Source organism: Lampetra fluviatilis, chromosome 4 (assembly GCF_964198595.1).
Source record: "Lampetra fluviatilis chromosome 4, kcLamFluv1.1, whole genome shotgun sequence".
Classification (NCBI taxonomy): Eukaryota; Metazoa; Chordata; class Hyperoartia; order Petromyzontiformes; family Petromyzontidae; genus Lampetra; species Lampetra fluviatilis.
Window position 1 is genome coordinate 30,527,260 of NC_136278.1, and position 20,350 is coordinate 30,547,609.

General features: G+C 45.7%; 1 protein-coding gene across 1 annotated transcript; it reads right to left on the reverse strand.

Moving 5' to 3' along the window:
• Nucleotides 1-1,596: 1,596 nt before the first annotated feature.
• Nucleotides 1,597-19,362, reverse strand: RIOK1 (RIO kinase 1). Its single transcript, XM_078855974.1, has 17 exons — nucleotides 19,194-19,362; nucleotides 17,056-17,275; nucleotides 16,082-16,169; nucleotides 15,128-15,197; nucleotides 14,635-14,677; nucleotides 12,712-12,804; nucleotides 11,478-11,590; nucleotides 10,258-10,338; nucleotides 8,941-9,027; nucleotides 7,994-8,131; nucleotides 6,152-6,255; nucleotides 5,907-6,013; nucleotides 5,361-5,426; nucleotides 4,486-4,605; nucleotides 3,242-3,295; nucleotides 2,942-3,100; nucleotides 1,597-2,081 (listed from the first exon to the last, which is right to left on the reverse strand). The coding sequence occupies exons 1-17, from the start codon at nucleotides 19,292-19,294 to the stop codon at nucleotides 1,974-1,976; spliced, it is 1,752 nt and encodes a 583-aa protein (XP_078712100.1). The 5' UTR covers nucleotides 19,295-19,362; the 3' UTR covers nucleotides 1,597-1,973.
• Nucleotides 19,363-20,350: the final 988 nt, after the last annotated feature.

Below are 20,350 nucleotides of genomic sequence, written 5' to 3' on the forward strand. Positions count from 1 at the left end.
AGGCCACGAGTAACAACGATATAATAGGGTTTTTCCCCTTTTTTTCTGGCAACAAAACTGAAACCTTTTTTTACGAGGAATCATGTGTGCATTAACCACAATAATGGTGGTCAAAATGCAAACAAAAAACACTGATAATATATTGGCATTGTCCATGAAACTGATTGGTCCACACCAGACGGCTTTCTTTTGAGCCTCGTCTCAATTGGTGCTACGATTAACAACGTTCAACAATACGCCTATTGACTACATCACCCTTGAGTGTGGACAATGTCGTCCAGTCTGGGAATCTCAGCAGAGTTCAGCCTGCACAGTGCTTTGGATGGGGTGACCACCATACATGGCACAGGTGTTACAGGCTATTGTCCTTCCCTCGCAACTCCGATTCGCACGGTTGGCTAGGTACGGTGCGAAAGATGCCCAACATACATAATGCAGAGACAAATCATCGTTGCATTGTACTCCTATGCTCCCTTCCGTCGCCAACCCACCCGCGGTGACCAGCATGAAGTATGGTCAAATAGCCCCCACGACTCGCACGGAGTTGGAAGGCCCCCATCCAGCAGTGGATTGCCAAAAGGGCTGTCCCGTAGATGTACACGCAAAGTAACATTAACAAGACAAATCCCATTAATAACCATTGGTCGTTTGGGAAATGCACACTATAGTTGTTAATGACATAAAATAAACAGTGTCGAAATTTAACCCTTGAAAAGCCACACACAAAGAATACAAACATGCCTTTGTCCTTGACCAAATAAAACCAACCATCTGGTATATTTAACAGCAATAATGATGGATACATAGAACAACGTAGGCATTGAGATGGTGCTGAATGGAGTGAATGGACCAGGACAGGCCTGGAAGCACAAGCCCAAGAGGGTATCATTACGGTCTTCTGTACGGGCAATGGATCTGTGGGTTCAACATATCACGGCATTTTTTTTTTCTCAAACCCGCTTCACCGAAACCTGTGAAAGAGAATACATTTTAAGGCGGACGGTCAAATTTATACAAGGTGAAGATGCGTGGAGCCAAGTTGCAAAGATGCATGCGGAGGATCGGTTTAATGGAGAAACCTTCGCAATAGCTGCGCGTTACTTGTTTTGCCGACGCATTTTGCGGTTCAATTACCATCAGTTTAAGGCGCTGCTCTGCAATGTATCGGCCACGCCACCTCCGCTAGAGGTGGCTCAAGAAAGCCCCTCAGGAGGGTATTTTGGGCTACACTTCCACACCGACCAGATGCCTTGGAAGAGGTGGGACCTACCTGCTAGCCGGAGAGGTGGAGGAATTTAGGAAGCTTTCCCACGGTCGCAACTATCACGCTAGGGAGATAAAACTGGTACCATTGATGGCAGCATGTCATTACACTTCACTAAACAGTAAATTGTTCAACATTACACTTCCATGCAATTTCCCCATCAGAACCAATTGTTATATTCAAACTTCTACGGGACACCGACGTTAATGTGAATATCCGGTACTTATTTTCAATACTCCTTGTTTATCGTTCGCGATGCTGTAACGTTAAACATAGCCTCGGCACCGCGATGAAATGCAACAAATCCCACATTCAAAGACACACAGTTGTACTTCAAAGTATTTATTTACAGTATCAATACCAGAAGAGGTTCGGGTGTTTTTATGCAATTTCTCAGGATTTCAAGCAGCCAGTGGCAGATCGTCAATATCGGTGTTCTGTTGATGTTTGCTGGAAAAAATACATTTAATGTGTTTAAATTAATGTAACGCTCCTAATTAAAAAAAAAAACTTTTACACTTTGGGACTGCAGAAACCCACCAGCATTTTCCCATTTAACCACACACGAAGCTCATAAAAAGAAACATTACTTTCGTTACATTATCCACTGGGCGTTTTGTGTCGTCGGTCCGCGGAAACTTGATTTTTTTTAAACCGTGGAGGCACGCGCGTTGCAGCAAGTCTCGCTCTCGGCCGGCATCTCTTATCATCACTTGCTCTTTGTCTTGCCGAGCCTCTCTCTCCTTTTCTTGACATGCTTTGGCGTCTTCTGCTTCCGCTTTTCTCTCTGCGCGTCCTTCACTTCTTTCTTTCGCTCCTGGCGGAGAGAAGTCGCAAACCCGTCAAGGCAAACGAGGCCCCGTTTTCTTTCCCCCCCCCCCCCAAAAAAAACGACCTGAAATGGTCGACATCTGTTTTAGGTTATTTTGACCAACGCCGGTTATTGACTTTGCAACGTCACTCCGCACACAACCATTAATCGAATATCTGTGAGGGAATGTGACCCTAATGTCACTGCCAGGACCACACTGTAAATGATATTACAGCATCTCAGCTTTACCATTTCGAAAATAAACCCCCTCCCCCGCCCGTCGTCCCAATTGCTAGAGTAAATACACATCATAACAATCTCGTGCCACATGTCTGTTATGCATCCATTAGTTACCGGCCAACAAAAATAAATGAGAACTTTAAACAAACCGAGAAAGACAAATACAAGAGGGGGGGGGGGGGGCTGCGTTTCCAGCTGTCGCGCCCCCGTCAAAGACCCAAGCGAAACGGCGTTGGGAACGTTTCTGCTGAAAGCCAACATACTTAAAAGCGCTTGCAAACTGTTACTCAAGCACACGATGGTGCCCAAATATCCTCCGGATCAGCACATTCTCACGAATGTCTTTTGGGAAAAAAATTCAAGTCCTATTTTTTTTTCTTTTCTCACTCTGCCATACAATCTTGGTCATATACAACGGAAAAAAAAACGATATCGGCATCGAAGTATTAATCATGATATGAATGAAATGTAATTAAACAGAATATCCGATGCGTTTTCAGCTTGTACCGTGTGTTGTTGGGGGTGTCAGACGTCATACCGAACGATGCGAACACTTGTCAGACGCAGCAGTACAAAATTAACAACGGCGCTAACGCCAACAACGTTTCATGAAGCGTCATCTCCACCTTCTTATCCGCCGGCAACTCTTGAGGTCTGTCCTTGGGATGGACAAACTCCGGTCCGTCGCCATTTGAAGCGACGCCATCGCTGCCATCGTCGTCGCCGTCGTCGTCGCTGTCGTTACTCAAACTGGAATCCGTGTCTTCCTCGAGCAACGCGGGAACCTGCGGTGCCGCACGTCACAGCAGCACGTCTCGACCGGCCGAAGCGGTGTCCACCGGGGCGCATATTTTCAGCAAATGAAAACATTAAACAGCTGCGCGCGCTTCAATGGGAAAGAATGTGCGTTCGAGTTGAATCGTCACCGTTTGAGCTCCTGTGAGGTCCTTCCTCAAGCCTGTAACGGTCTGATATAAGATCTGTAACGAAAACGACTTGGGTTAGCATCATACGAGGCTGTACACATTTAATGAGCTTCATGTCGATGTGTTTTATTTGTGTAGCGGTGGTGCACTGCACTATGAACCCTGCACGATGCGAGTTCAATCCCTGGCCATGCACGGCTAATACGAGTGGCCAGTACTCGCCTCTCCTTACCAACCTGCACAAACGGGCGTTGTGAAAGCCTGTCAAATCCAGCAGTGAAGGGCCATACATAATTGTTTAAATTAAGTTACCCTTATACTTTTATACTTTCATACATCAGTTTACAGGTTATTGAAATAAGGCTGACAATTAAAAGTTACACTTATAACTGGTTTGCGGGTTATTGCAGTTAAAAAGGTCACTCACTTAACGCACACTCACAGGTTTACTGTATCGGGGTGGAATGGTCACGCAAAGATTAGCGCACTCCGCTTTGAACCCGGTGTGACGCGAGTTTGATTCCTGGTCACAGTTAACATCGGTGGCGTGTGAAATCTAAACCGAGCCTTGGGGTCCCTCCCTCCCCCACCTTCATCAACGCGCCACTGATCAGTGTGGTGAAGTTCGACAAAGGACTCCACTCTATTGTGCATCACATTATCGTGCAACGGGACATTTAATTTGCTGATAAAAAAAATAATAAGCGGTGATGTTGCCGAGCAGTGGCACGTTTGCCGATTGTTGGAGAGGTTCATGGTTAGGGCACTGCGGCTGCCATTGTTAAAATACTGCAGGCCTACCCGACCAGAAATGCGCCAACCACGAACACACCAACCACGAACACACCAACCACGAACACACCAACCACGAACACACCAACCACGAACACACCAACCACGAACACACCAACCACGAACACACCAACCACGAACACACGCCGTCTGCTTTACCATGGACGTTAAAGATCGCACAAGTGTGCAGCAGTCATGGTCCAATTTTATTTTTATTATTCACCGCAAATGTACTTCTTGGGTACAACAGCAAAGCAAGATCGCCTCCTACTGGCAAACTATACCCATCTGTGAAACACAGGAGCGCCTTCCTTTGCGACAGCCTTGCACCGTAAAAATGACGCAAATGCTAAATGTACCATTATTGATGATTATAATTATTATTAATCACCGCCCTGGGAAGTTTAAGCTAAGGAGCTAGTCTCGGGCCGTGCGGGGATTGCGAGACTCACGTTGTCGTGCTGCACGCTGAAGGCCGCGTCCTCCTCCTTGGCGTGCATCATCTGGTCAAAGTCCCGCTCGTAGTCCACCACGTCGGTGAGCGTGCGGGGGATGTAGGCTTTTTTGAACACCTGCACAACGGCAACAACGCGGCCTGACATTGCAACACTTCAGGGTGAGAAGCAAGGTCGATTTTTTTTATTCTGGAAACTCAAACAAGGCGAAATGCAGCACAGCCCTATTCGGAGGATTTTTTTTAATCTGTAAGGCATATTTTTAAAAGCTTTGCAACTTTGTGGCCTATCATCCATCCCTGCAAATATAGCGCCAATGCAATCGTAGCTCAAAGTATATAATAAATACCTTGCTTTTATCCCTGTGATGCGCAAGCTCTATTTTTTTATATAAAAATACACGGCGTCTTGAGATACAGTTGTATTTTAACACTACTGTACATAAATCCAAACTGTTTTGCATTGCATTTGTAAAACCCCAAATGCTGGGCAGACTATTCATGGCCACGTTGCACATACCAAAATGGCTAACAATAAACATGAATAATCTGGCCCCCGATGTGTGCATCTGTGTGTCTGTTGGAACGTGCCACGTGGCGGTGACTGGTGAGCCCCCGCCGCCGGTGCCTTACGACGGCCGCCGCTAACCAATCGCATTCGAACGCGCCGTGAGATTTGGCCGTTCGCGTGCGCCAATCTGTTTAAATCGTTACTAAAATTCGACTGGATAAAAAAAAAAAGCGATCCCATGACTTTTAGAATACGTAATCGATTCGCAAAACGATTGTCTAATAATCGATTCACAACCCTGCCCCACCGGTCCCCCTAAGCCACTACAGGGCAAGTCCTCTCTCTCCTCCATCTTCACTCACCTCTTCATCCACCTCGTCTTGGCAGGAGCGCTCATCTCCTGTCCGTGCAGATGCTACCTCCATAGCCTGCATGGAGAAAACAAAAACCGCCGTTATTCCAGTGACTCGGGAGAGACACGTAAATCTTAAAACACGAGTCGCGGTCTCCCCTATCCTTTAAACTAAACTATTTTATTCACCAGATGAAGCCCACTTAGCTCTTTTTCAGAGGAAACATGCCCACACATGATGGCTCATCAAAGTAGCTTATCACGTGGGAATAATTTATGCAAGCCAAATCATCTACACGCATGTTTCTCCGAATGTGGAGGGCAAAACCGGAGGACCCGGAGAAAAATCCACGTTGACCGTGGGGAAACCATGTAAACTCCAAATATACGGGCACCATGGTCAGGATTGAACCCACGACTTCCTGTGTACCTAGCGAGGGAGATAACATCTCGCCACCACGGTTTCTCTTCACACCAATCCTAACAGAGTCAAAGGTCAAAAAACAAACCCCGAGTGGCTTTACAGTTGAATATGGTGAAGAAGCGCATCGCACACCTTGTCCAGGTACTGGTCGATGTTGTCGTCGTTGATGGTGGGGTCAGTGATGAAGTCAAACAACTCGCGCACCGTCATCACCGGGACGTGATTCTTCTTGAAAAAATCTAAAACAAGAATTTGTTCGAAATATGTACATGCAAAAGGCACAAGGGGGCCCTTCCCCGCAATTATACGCGTTAGGACAAATTCTAAGGAGAAGTGAAAAGAAACGGAGATGACAAAAGTGTTGCGGCCCAACGCACCATTCACATTAGAGCAGTCCTTCCGCAGGAACTCGAGAGCGTGTGGGTGGTCGTGCTCCACCGACTGGGACACGTCGATTATGTACACCTCTCCCTCATGGTATCTGCAGGGGCACAAACAACGCGACGGTTATGTACACCTCTCCCTCATGGTATCTGCAGGGGCACAAACGACGCGACGGTTATGTACACCTCTCCCTCATGGTATCTGTAGGCGCACAAACGACGCGACGCAAAGACAAGTTGGCGTCTGTGCGCGGTTGTAGAAGAAAAAAAAAGAACATTTAAAAAATAAACTAATGAAAAACACTTCAGCAGACATTGACTCCCGGCCAACAAAACAACATGGAAAAGGTGAATTCAGCGATATAAGTTTGCTCTAAACTCAACAAGGCCCGCCTCTAAGGATTTGTGGAAGTGTTCTGCTAAAGCAATACACGAAGCCTTCAAAAGGCTAAACTGCGCAACTTGCTGGCATCTTGAAGTCACCAGTGGCACACTGTATCGTACACCTCAGGCTCGCTTATATCTCCACACTTGGCAACAACTCCCCAAGTTAAAGCCTCGCAATACAGGGGGAGCATAGTGGAGTACACCAATATATTTGGAATGGATTTTGCTGCACTACTCGGCGGCGCTGACAGCGGTATCGCCGCAGCAGCCTACGACGCCAGTTGCACGCAGCGTTGGTCACCCATCCAACTGACATCCCAGGCTCAACCCCTGCTTAGTTTCCCGAGTCTGACGAGATCAGGCGCCTTCTGGGCGATGAGTTCGATGCTTTGATTATACTGGTATCAAAATAAAGGCGTCGTTCATTGCAAAATAATTACAATCAGACGGTCATTTGGAACTGTACGTTTGAAACGTCGGCAACCCAACCCTCCAAACTGGCTTCCAGTTGAACAGCACATCCTGTAGAGTCACTGTTTTCTGTTACAAAGCACACACGGCTGGGTCAACCGGCGTATTTAGACCTCAAGTGGCCTCCTCTCCTCGTCAAGCCCCTCTCTCTCGAACCAGACAAGGCAAACGTCGCATATATGCCGCAGCTCCGGTCGTCTAGAATTCACTCTCTTCTCCCCTCTCGGTGTGCCGTACATCGGCGTCGACCTTGTCAGAATAAGAAGATTTTTTTTTTTGCTCTCTTTAATTTTAATGTCATTCAAAAAGTTTAATTCGTGCACGTTACAAATGTTATTCATGAATCGATGTACAGTTAGGTTTATTCGAGGCCTAACGAGAACGGGAACAGTCCCACACCGACTGGCGCGTGGAGGCAGGGGGCAGGGCAAAAGGTAATGCTGCACACACCTCCATGGTTGGCTACGTACGGTGTCAAAGAAGTTCTACAAAGACAAAGGTCCCCGGTAAAGCCGGAACAGACTGTAGGAGCAAGTGCTGTTAGTGAGCACTTATGAAGGCTGGCAAGGCACACGAGGCCAGCGCCACGCCCGGCCACCTTTGTCTCCCTACTGATGTTTGCACACCGTACCAGGTACTCATTTGAGGCCGAGTCGACCTAGGGCAGGACCAGGATCAGTTCAGATAACCGTCTATGGTATTGGCCGTGAACGGCAATCGAACCCGGGTCGTCATGTTGGCAGCGCAGCGCGCTCACCGCCACACTACCGCTCCCCATACACACGCACACACACGCACAAGCGCACACACACGCACAAGCGCACACACACACACACGCACAAGCGCACACACACACACGCACACACACACGCACAAGCGCACACACACACGCACAAGCGCACACACACACGCACAAGCGCACACACACACACGCACAAGCGCACACACACACACACGCACAAGCACACACACACGTACAGGAGGTTGAACTCGCTGAGGTCGGCGTGCACCAGGCGCGCCCGCTGGTACATGGCGCGCATGTGCTGGATGAGGTGCAGGTAGAGCTCGCGAGCCTTGCCTTCCGACAGCTGCACGTTCTTCAGCAACGGCGCCGGCCTGTCCCGCGCGCACATTCAACGTACACACGCAACGGGCACGTACAAAGAACGGCGTCAACGCAAGCGTGTCGCTCGGCAGCTCTTTGCGCAACCACTTTCACAAGTAACACGAGCGAAGCTCAGGGTGGAAATTTGACTACACGGAGAAATGTTAGACGATATCAATCCAGATATTCTACCCCGTGCGGCAGTTTCAACAATGGACAAGTTTCTTAAATCCTCCCACCTTTGGCCAGCCAGCGTTATAAATGGGTACACTGCACTTAGGCGATCGGCAGATCGTGTGCGGCGGGGTAAAGCGTGGGTAACTCACAGCTCTGCCAATTTATCCGGACGTGGAAGAATAGGCCAAAAATACCCTCTCTGGAGGGCTTTTCTAAGAACGCCCACAAGTGGAGGCCCTTCCATCAGCAGTGGCATGAGCAACCAAATGCAGGGCTGCACCTTTACTTGTTTCTTATTAATGCAGCTCATCAGCTGATACGAAGTGCCCATGTACACGTGCGGCCTTTCATCAATCGACGACTGGGCGACGGCCTCACCACCCAATGTACATCACGGGGGTTTTATAGCCATGCCACACCCCAACGTTTTGTGCGGGTTGGTGGTGAGAAGCAACCGTAGGAACATAGAATTACAGTACAACAATGGACGTAACTGCACTGCCCTCTATTGCCAACAATGTAACTGCCACTGTTGACCAACAATTCTGTGTTTAATAATTAAGCGTGCAAACATCCCTTTGAAACTGCAAAGTGCTTCAATGGCTTTTCACGATGCTCAAGAGTTGCCACGCTGTCAACTCACATGTCTCCCTTGCCGATGAAGCCCATGACCAGTACGTGGCTGCGAAGCATGACCGGTTCTGGACACGGGATTCCTGCCGTGTGCAACCTAGTGATTGTACAGCACAAAGCAGTCACAGCGAACTCAATACGTTCGCAGCAAACTTGACACAGTTACGGTAAACAAAGTATATACCAGACACACCAAACTCAGCATAGTCACAGTGAAATCAACACAACGTTGACTCCACATGCACTACCAGGAAGTTGCTAGCAATATCAAATGCTCTATGTATGTATGTATGTTGAGCTTCTTTCGCACCATTACATAGCCGACCGTGCGAATCGGAAAGGCTGTTGTTGGCCTGTAACTTCCCACTGCTGGGCAAATCTCCCCCCCCCCCACCATTTTCTACCATTAATCCTTTTCTCCTTGTCACTGTGCAGCAGAGGCCTCTGAACTCTGCGATTTTGTTTCACCACCACTTCCACAGTCTTCCTCTTCTTTTACCTTCTCTCGACCTCCACTCCAAAGTTAATTTTGTCCATCGTCTCTCATCAGTTATTCTCACGACGCGTTCCTGCCCATTTCTTCTCGATGTATTTTGCTTTAACACCATCATCGGTGACTTCTTCTCTTTCCCTTACTTCTCCATTCCTTCACCTACTTCTTAGACTTACCCACAATTACTCCAAACGTACTTCGGGCAAGATGTACGTTCGGAGATATTTTAGGAACTATATAAATTATGGCGATAACCAAACCGAAATCCTGTGTGTGCAATGAGCCGTATTTGAAAAAAAAGCTGTCAAAAAAGATTCCAGGCGTGATGAGAGTTAAGCGCGCAGGTCATAATATAGGTTTTTGGGTCAGATCGCGTTATTTATAAATGTGTCGTAACCCTCCACCACCCGACACGGCCAAACAGTAAAAAATGTGTCACGTTTTTCAAAGAACAAAATAATTCACTTCTTTAGCTGGCACCTGTGCTGAAGAGAGAATCAACAGCATTTTGAAATTTGAGTACGACGTTTCGCTGATAATTGCAATCAGCTTCATTGGGCAAGAATGGTGAAGCTCTCCTGTTGCTTCCGGTCTTAAATTTTCTCTCTTCAGCACACCGGTGGGCTAAAGAAGTGAATTATTTTGTCCTTTGAAAAACGTGACACATTTTTTACTGTTTGGCCGTGACAGGTGGTGGAGGGTTACGACACATTTATAAATAACGCGATCTGACCCAAAAACCTATATTATGAATAATATTGGTCGCGAAAGCCTACGTGTTAAATTATCACGCAGGTGTTCACCTTTCAGGACGCACGCGAGGGTTTTGCTTACCTTGTTAAGTTCCTCATTTCCTTCTCCGCCCACGTCCTCACCATCTTCCGGGGATTTCCTTTGCAGTATCCGTGGCGGAATCTGCAAGGGCAGGGTCAAAATGTCATTGTGGTTGGAGATCTTGACACGCCGGCGATCAGGAGGGCTCGCGAGTTATCATTTCTGGTCAGGTGTCAACTCGGGGCCACCATCCGTCCACGGCCAATAAAATAAGTAGCAGTTGTGGGAGGTCAACAGTCATTTCATACGAGGCAGACCCATAACTAACAGAGGGTCATTGTGAATACACATCTGGCATTTGATAAACATTAGTTCAAGCGAGCCTGACTGCTGATGAGACACTGCTCGTGTGGAGGCGGATTGTCTGCTTATTTATTTCATCCTAGGGGAAGCATAGCCCCCACCACCACTCGCATCGATCATTTGCCATGAAAAGATTTCAGACATTCACCAGAGTACACCTCTGAAGCCGGCCACTGACTCACTCACCAACCTTGCCGTGATCATACAAACGTTCTGGATCAACTCCCCGCCATTAAAAAAAAAAGACTTTGATAGAGAATCATTCCCATCATTGGGCTCAAGAGCCACCAGCAGAAATCAGCACCGCCCTACGTTCCGCTAGCATAGAAATACTATGACTTGACCTTTGCTACAAAGAGCAAATAAACAATAGTAATAACACACACAAAACATGGTTTCTAGACAGCGACAGGTGCAAATATGACCATAGGATCGGTCCCCCCATTGTGCTTTTCACGTCACATCACCGTACTGGAAGTACAGAGCACACAGCCTTGTTCTCGAGCACGGACTCAAAAGTCAAATGTTTGTGGCCACATTATTTAAGGCAGAAGAGAAACAATGAGACCAGTGTACACCAGTTTCATCCTTGAGGAATCATCAATACTACCGCTGTCACCTTGGGTCTCAGGAGGGCTTTATGTGGGACAAGTCCTCCATGATCACTGGGGGGGGGGACAGTCTGGTGTTGTCTAAAGGTGGCAGAAAACCAAGTCCAACGCTTTCTAAAAAATAATAAGACACTGAAGACTCAATCACAAGTGTAGGATGGAAATCTGACAGTTATAATGAACTCAAATGGTCATTTATACAGCAAAAGGTACAATTGACAACCACAGGATTGAGCCTCCCATTATCACACCTCGCAAATCTGAAAGTTTCACAAAGCGATACTCCTGAGCGTTTTTTTGCCGGACCTGAACTCGCCGCTGACGTATTTGTCGCGGTCCTTGAAGATGAGGATGGACGTTTTGTAGATCTTAATGGCCCGGTTCTCGTTCGCTCCGTGCGATGCGTGGTAAACGTTCGCCTGGGGAAAGAATCAAACCAACAACCAGGAGAGCTTTTCCCTGCTTTAGGACAACGGGCAGACACTCGGAACCTGCTGCAAATGATCTCAGCGCTGGCAAAACAACACAGATCACATGCAATAACAAAACACAGATCGCATGCCACAACAAGACAACACAGATCACATGTGTCAACAAAACAACATGGATCACATGTAGACCAAATACCCTGGTACTTGCATGTTCGCCTTTTGGCGTTCTCTGGTCTAACACCGGTGAGACTAGGCCATAAAGAAGGCTGTCTCTGGTGTCGGCCAATCAGTTTGAAAGACAAGGCGTATGTTATCAGAGCATGCTTAGGCTTGATTCCTTGCCATATATTAACATCGGTTTTATTGCAGAAAGGGTAAACCCTATTCCTACTTTTCATATTTGTGTATAGGTAGTCTGCTATGACGTACAAATCATAAACATGGACAGTGACTAAGAAAATGTAACAAAGGCTTAAAGATGAGCAAAGCAGCGTGATTAGGTGCACACTTGGAATTACACTGAGAAATAGAAAAAAATACACAGGTTAGAGAACACGTGCAACTTTGAGACAACATACTGACTCTTAAGAAAAGGGGGCTTGGGCATAAAACAACACTGCTATGAAGGATGATGGCCAGTTGCATATATGTGTGTTGCACTTCTTTTGCACCGTACGTAGCCAACCGTGCTAAAGTTGTTAGAGACTAAGTATGGGAGTGTCAGCCAAAGGAGATAACGCACCAGAGAGTGCCTCCACCGCAAAGATGCAGCGATGAAACTGGCTCGTGCACAGGTGCCAGATTGTGTTTAAACCCTGCCTCGATGCATTTATATTTTATTGCTTTCGGTTATCCGAATTAGCTTCAATATGTTTCCTTTGTTTTTCCTCCCCCAGTTCTACGATTTTTTTTTTTTGCGATGGACAGCACATTTGTGCACCTTGCCCAAAAGAGTTTTAAAAATGTTACACATTATTATTATTGTTACATCGCAGGAGCATGAAAGATGGAAACCGCCTGGAGAGGCCTTCTGCCCATCGATGGACAGATCACGGCTGACAATGACGACGATGAATAGAACTAAGGCATGGGTCGCGTTAAAGTCAAACCTCCTTGCCGGTGCTGATGCACCCATTGATCGCCGTGATGACCCCTCGGCTCAGCAACTTGAATAGAATCATGCGTGTCCGCGGATCCAGCACCTGCAAAACAAAGCCAGCTCGACAAATGTAGCAAAAACCCCGGTGTTGTGGACGGGAAGAGCTTTTTAATCCAAAATAACAACCCGCAGTCAAAGCGCACACAAAAGATTAATTGGACAGCTTAACCTACTACCTCTAACAAGTTAGCTTACAACAAAGCAGACAGCAAATATGGGCCTCAAACGTGTTTATTTTACTTGTAGCAAGTCACACAAAGCCTGTTTGCTTAGCATCATGTTCAGGAATGTCAACTTATTCAATAACACACGAGGTTCGTCAAAGCGACTGCAGGACTGCACTGTGTATATCGTTGTTTATTGAAATACGTATACTCATGAGGGCCGCTGTGTGCAATATAACAAAATAAATACAGACAACATACGTCCTCTTCCCCATCACTCCACGTAAACCATATTATCGTGTTATGTTCTACAGAGAGTCCCCGAGTTACGATGGTCCGACTTACAATATTTCGATCTTACCATGGCGATACGACAAAATTGAAAAATATTTTAAATTTCGCGCAGCAGGCAAACGCAGCAGCGTACGAATTTTGGTGAGTACAGTACAATATGATACGTTACAATACGTTTGATGCATGTATGATACGTAGCTTTAACGATTTCATTTAAGGGTTACCACGATACGATACGTTCAAAGCATGTTAAAAGTTTTTATAGCAGATAGGATTGTTTCCTGAAAAAAACTTCTATTAAATCGCAGTTCATATAGGTAGGCTAAGAATTTTCCTTGTTTTTTCACTTTACATTTTACTGTGCAATACAGTATTGTAATTAATACATACAGTATATAGTTTATACAGTACTGTACTGTAAATTGCTCTGTTTTGCTAAATTATCACCATTCTTTAAGACTCCTGGGTAGGCTAGGCCATCTTCGACTTACGATATTTTCGACTTGCGATGGGGTCGTCGTAACGCATCTCCGTCGTAAGTAGAGGACTACCGATATATGATTCTGCTTTGAACTAGGACACATATCTAATAGAGGGTTCCTTGCCTATTGACATCTGGCAGTTCACCAGCATTGGTTTAAGTAAGCCTGACTGTTGAGAAGACACCGAATGTAAAAAAATAAGTTTGAGAAGAGAAAAAAAAATCACTCCCAGAAAGCCGTGTTGGCCGATAGGAATGTGCAAACAACTTACTGTATTCATTCAGTAGGGTTCATCGGGGACATGGGAAACGGTGGATTGTCTGCTTATTTATTTTCAGTGTGGACACATTGTGGATTGTTCAAGCATCCTGTGTGGAGTGGATTGAGATGTCTGTCCAAGCAAACGGTGCACGGTTCCAAGCGTCTGCTATCATTTACACGAAATAAGGATCTTGGCTTTCGCAACACGCCGTTCCATTGATGGAAGCATGGTAAGCAGCGTTGACAAAATGATGTGCTAAACGAGCCAAACTTGACAGAATACTCACTACTTCGTATCACTAATGATGGGGCATGCTCACATGCTGACATGTAAAAATCCAAAGTCTATTGTGAAATGCCCCGTCTGAATATAAGAACAATGACAAGAAATGGTGGATAAATCTGCCATGTTTTAGTTGGCAGGTTGGCGTAAGTTCCAAATCAAAACGTCATCAAAACCACAAAATAATTCATTATAAAATATATAAAATAGGTTTTACTACATATATGGGATCATTTTAAATTCTTGAAGGATTTAGCGCAATGTTTTGTGAAATAAATCATTTTGTTTTACATTTTATTGTGCAACGCATCTTCAGCAGAGTTGAATAAAAATGTTTATCTGACACGTTTGCTTGCTCCATATATTGTATACGCAATGCTAAATGTCACCTGTTCCACAGTCGCCCTGTCTGCCTTGTCCTTAACTCGGTACCTGAAAAGAAATAACACAAAATAACACGTCTGCATCGTCACCTTCGCCCATGATAAACCCACTGCAAAACGAGGGTCTCCAAAAACTATCTCTTACTAATCTATAATATAATCATCTACCTGACACCTGCACACAGGCCGATTTCATCACTCCATCTCTATGGTTGTAATCCTCTCGGGTACAATACTTCCCTTGGCTACCTCATGGATATTGTAGTATGGATATTATTTAAAAACCAGAAGATCATGATGCATTGTTTCACACAACATGGCACACTTTTTGTATTTTCTTTCTTTCAGATGTGGAATGTGCTCCACCTTTAATTGGCAACTTAAAATATTTCAGCAACATCGTTTTTTTTTACAATTTTGTTTTAAACGATGTTTTCATGAATGAACAATTGTCATTTTTAACCTCCAGAAAATTTCAGGCAAGACATTCTCGACTCACATTTCAGCATCCTTCTGCCTGCAGCGCTCCGTCACTTTGTTGATCACAGAATCGGCAAAGTTCAACTTTTCTAAAAAAAAAGAAAAAGATCAAGCGTTAAATATTTTAAGTTGTAAAAATGTTCTATTATCATTAAAATTATCATGTACATCCTTATGTCAATCCCCTGCTGGATGAAGGCCTACCCATGCCGTGTTAGTCATGGAATTCGATTTACTACACTTTGCCACATTGGCCAGTGTGGGTGTGGATGAATGTATGTTGAACTTCTTTTGCACCGTACGTAGCCAAGTGCGCTAATTGGCGGTGCGGGTTTTGGAGGGAGAGGTACCAGGATCGATTCATACATCACTCATCAAGGATATTAGCTGGGGAAGAGCAATGAACATGGGATAATAGATTCATAGCATAATGCACTAACAACAACACCTCTGCTCATAATACTCAATCTAGATTGAAAACTAATTTCCTCAAATGCTGTGTGTTTAGTTTGTTGTCCTTCCCCCACACCTCCGATTTGCACGGTTGGCTATGCACGGTGCGAAAGAAGTTAAAAATAGATACATTACAGTCCTGTATGATAAGCCGATGACCAAATCACCAACCCGATCTCATTAGTTGAGCCTGGATCGTGCTTGGAAGTATGACCACCATGCAAATCCAGGTCGTTAATAGTCTTCGGGGTTACATGGTGGGCATCAGAGAGCAGTGCAGCAATTTAATTGTTGTACTGTACAACTATGCTGCCATGTCTATGTTCCCCACATTCACCAAGTGCTGACCAGTGGTGAAGTATGGTCAAATAACACCCACGACCCAGTGTGGGCAAGACCTCATCCAGCGGTCGACTGTCAAAGGGCTGTATGTGTACACCTACGTTAAAAGAATCATGAAGGTGTCAACATCATTCGAGGACACGACAACATTTTTGTTGTAAAGCTCAGATAAACCTACCCAGAGAGATCTTATTTTCAAACTTTCTCAAAGCCTTGTCTTGTGGTGCACACATCTTCAATGCATTGGGCGCCGTTTGCCGATTGCACTAAAATGAAAAAAAAGGAGGTGTTACTGAAGCACCACATGCACAGAGTCAAATACAATCCCAATGAACACTTGTTTTATTAACATTTTGGCTATTATACAGGTTGTGCCATTCCATCTGTATGGGTCGGAGTGTTGGAACATGGAGAAATATTTACGAGAGGAAAATACAGTGGACATGAACTGGCTTAGAAAAAAACCCCGAGTGTATTGATGTGGAAAGATAAGACTCGGACAGAAAACGACTGTTTTTGGGGAAGATCCAGGAGCAAAGAGCTGCGATGATTTGAACACGTGGTGAGAATCAAAGTGGATAGAATACCATTTATGCAAATGCACATCATGTAGAATGAATAAGGAAAGCCGGTAGGCAGGAGAATAAACAAAGATCTTAACAAGAAAAAGATCACAATCATTCCAAGCAACATGACCGATTCAAGCCTGAAGCCAGCAAGACATTAATTTATCACCTATCGTTGCAGATGAAACAGAATAATACAGCTGCCTTCCATTTTTTATTATTGGACCACATTACCTCCCCAGAACAAACGACAAAGGAACCTCTAAAGGTGCTGTGACCCACAGTTTGAGAAATGCTGCTCCACTTCACACCGCGTGGTTTTGGTGGACTATCACTCTAGGGGAAGAAGTGGAGCAGCAGATACCAATACTGTGACCTGCGTTTGATACCCGGCCACAGATGACATCAGCGGGGAGTGGTATCTGCACCAATGGTAGATACCAATCACAAACCCGCAATACCAGCATGGTGAAGTATGTTAACAACAAAAAAAACCCATGACAGACATGCTGTGGGTTTGACATGCCTTCACATATTGACGGATTGAGAATGGCTGGATATTATTTCATGAATACAGGGGCTCCACCTGCTGGTTGTTACTCCGGTAGATGTTAACGCGCTTGGTGATATTATCTGAAGCATCGTCCCAATCCCAGCCGTCGTCATCTTCCTCGCTGTCGACCTCCTCCTCCTCCTCAGCTGCTTCCTCCTCCGCTTCTCTCGCCAATGTTTCCACATAGTGCCCGATCTGTAGGGCTTCCACCACACCAGCTAGTCCCTCCATTCCAGGCATTCCGCCGTTTGTGCTGCAAGCAGAGGGAACACAGCACACGCAAGCCAGACCAATTCAGATTCATTGGTGATCACACCTGTCAGCCAAGGTACAACTTTCCACTTGAACCAGGAAATCCTCAGAAAAGCCTCAACTCTTTTTAAAGAATATTTTTTCATTAAGATATTTGGACACATCCTTATTGCCAGTATTTTGCAGTGAAAAACAGAGTACTCGTAAAAAAAAGACAGCTGTAATGAGGAAATAATACTTAAATGTCCACACTGACGAGTTCAAGAACTCACTTATTTTACATTACGAGACCTCCTTTTCCAGTAGCAAGATATAGTAATAGGTTTTTACCCTTTTATCTGGCACCAAAACTGACACCTTTACGAGCTCGCAACTCAGAAAACTTTGCAGTCTCAAAATTCCCTACGAGCCCCACCAACCCTTGTATCCACGGGAGCGGATCGAAAGCGTACGACATCATGTCCAGCTAAATGGCAACCAACATTTCCCATCGCTTTTAAGGAGGCTAAAACGCAGCAGCACAAGACCACATCCTTCATAATAACGGTGGCGGCCGAGTAATGGCTCCACATCTTTGCCTGGTGTGCTGCCAGTATGTTTACACGAGCAAAATCGCAATCCAACAACCATACTTTCAATGGAAAAATAACTGAAACCAATCTGAACGTGAAATGTTACCCTAAAGCCCAAATCCTATTATTCCTGATGTCATTGCATGACGTCACGCGCTTAAGATAATTTGGCTGCTATATATGAATTTCCCCCATTATTCAAATATGCTAAAATGCCCCCCCCCTCCAATATATTAAATATATTTCTGTTTATATGATTGCGGTTATGGTTGTACTTTATTAATCCCTAATCTCTGCCATTACATACAATGAAACAAGAAAAGGTAAAAAAACAGAGCAATGTAATACAATACACTATTAGACATTATTGTAAAAAAAACTAATTACATCCTATGTAATACAATACAATATTAGACATTATTGTAAAAAAAATTTCCATCCGATGTGTTAGTGAAATTTTTTCTATTTTAGGCAGGAAAATATTTTCAAATTTATATTTTTTTTCTGGGGGGGCCCAGACCCCCTGGAAGATTTGGTCCCCCCCCAATGTTGACTCCATGGCTACGGCCTTGATTTCCACACAAGCCACTTCGTTGAGCCATCATTCGTAGCCAGGGGCTTTACCTGGTGAAGTAAACTAAAAGTTTAGTTTCATTGAGTCGTTACATGGCTTCACGAATTATTACGGCGACTTCACGAAGCCCTTCGGCCACTCTACTGCTGGATGAGGGTGTTCCCACACCGTGCGGATCGTGGGAGTTATTTGACCATACTTCACCACGCTGGTCAGTGCGAGTTGGTTAGAGAGCATAGAAAAGTGGAGCGGATTTTGATTAATTGTCCTCGACTGACAATCATCGTAGGAGCCTACAAATTTACGTGGGATTTAAAAAAAGAACTATGAATAAGTGAAGACAGTTGTATAATGCTTAGGCTCAAAACCATAGTTGTATTGTAGAGTAACAGTATTTAGAACGTCCGCTTAAATTGCAAAGCGTGAGGCTTCGCCCCCTACCGACCCACTAAACGTCATCTCTTTAAACAACACCGCCGCTTCTCATTTAATAAATACCACACTTTTTCAACAAACTTTTACTTTCAACAATGTCGACAACCCGTAACAGTCCCCGTGTTTCCAACTCTTTAAAAGTGTTTTAAAGCGACGTAAATGCATCGCCCCAGAGGTCTCATCACCCCCCCCCCCCCGACCGTTCCATCCCTGCCGAGCGAGTGGCACCTCCGCCGGCAGGGCTGCTAAGGCAAGCACTAGGCATCGTGACCGGGACGAGAGGGTGGTAGGCCCTCTTCTTTATAATCCCTCCACCACCCCCACTTCTCTCATCGAACCTCTTCTCGCGCTTGTCCGTGGCACCGTTGACGGCGTCGTCGGCATCGGCGTCGTCGAACTGCCCCGGAACGATTGCGAGGGACGCGTACGACCGCTCCATCGCCTTCACCACCTCCACGTGGGAGCACGGAACGTGAGAACAGCAGCAACCCCCTCAACCCCGCCCCCTCCTCCACCCCCCCCACTCTCTCCCCCCCCCCACTCTCTCCTCCACCCCTCAACCCCCCCCGCTCCTCCCCCTCCTCCACCCCCTCCTCCTCCTCCACCCCCTCCTCCACCCCGCTCACCCCCCCGCTCCTCCACCCCGCCCCCCTCCCGCTCACCCCCTCCTCCACCCCCCCCCTCCCACGTTCGCCTATAAGGCATCATCAGAGCGAGGGCCGCTACGCGTGTGAAACCATTGGGGGGTTTGACAGCAGCACGATGATGATGGGGGGGTGTCACGTGTTGTGTATTGTCGGGGGCCGCACGTCAGGGGCCGCACTAAAGGCCACCAGGGGCCGCCAGTGGCCCGCAGGCCTCGCAGTGACGAACACTCTGTTTGGTTGGTTACTTATCCACGAGCTCAAAACCCCTGTTGAGATTAAGTGCATGTCTATCACTGCATCTCTCATTGACAAAGTGGAGCAGCTGCACCACGGGCTGAACGCGGGTTGTCCATACGTTGGGTTACGTAGACAGGAAGGGCGGAATTGCATAACCATGCTAAGCAATTATTTGGTCATGCTGTACTGTTTTACATTGGCAGTGGTACACAAGCACAATAAAAAAAACACATTTGTCAAAAACACTGCCTTATAAAGGAAATATAATAAACGACGTTTCAGGCAATGGCCCTTCATAGTACATACACGATCTGATGTGCTATGTAGGAGCAATGGGCCAACATGTAGCCGATTAGAGAATTCCTTTTCAGGCAGTGTTGACGAATGTTGAGTTAAATATTCTAAGCCACTGTATGCAGCCAATGTACTTACAAAAATGTTGATTACCATGAATTGTAAAGTATTTTTTTAGGAAAGAAAAAAATACTGCTACGTTGAAAACGTATTTTAAATCAATACAGTATTCATATCGATTTTGCATGCACTTTCAGTTTATATGACTGACATGGAATAAGAATATATGGCGATACAACAAAAGTTTGAGGCTTGAT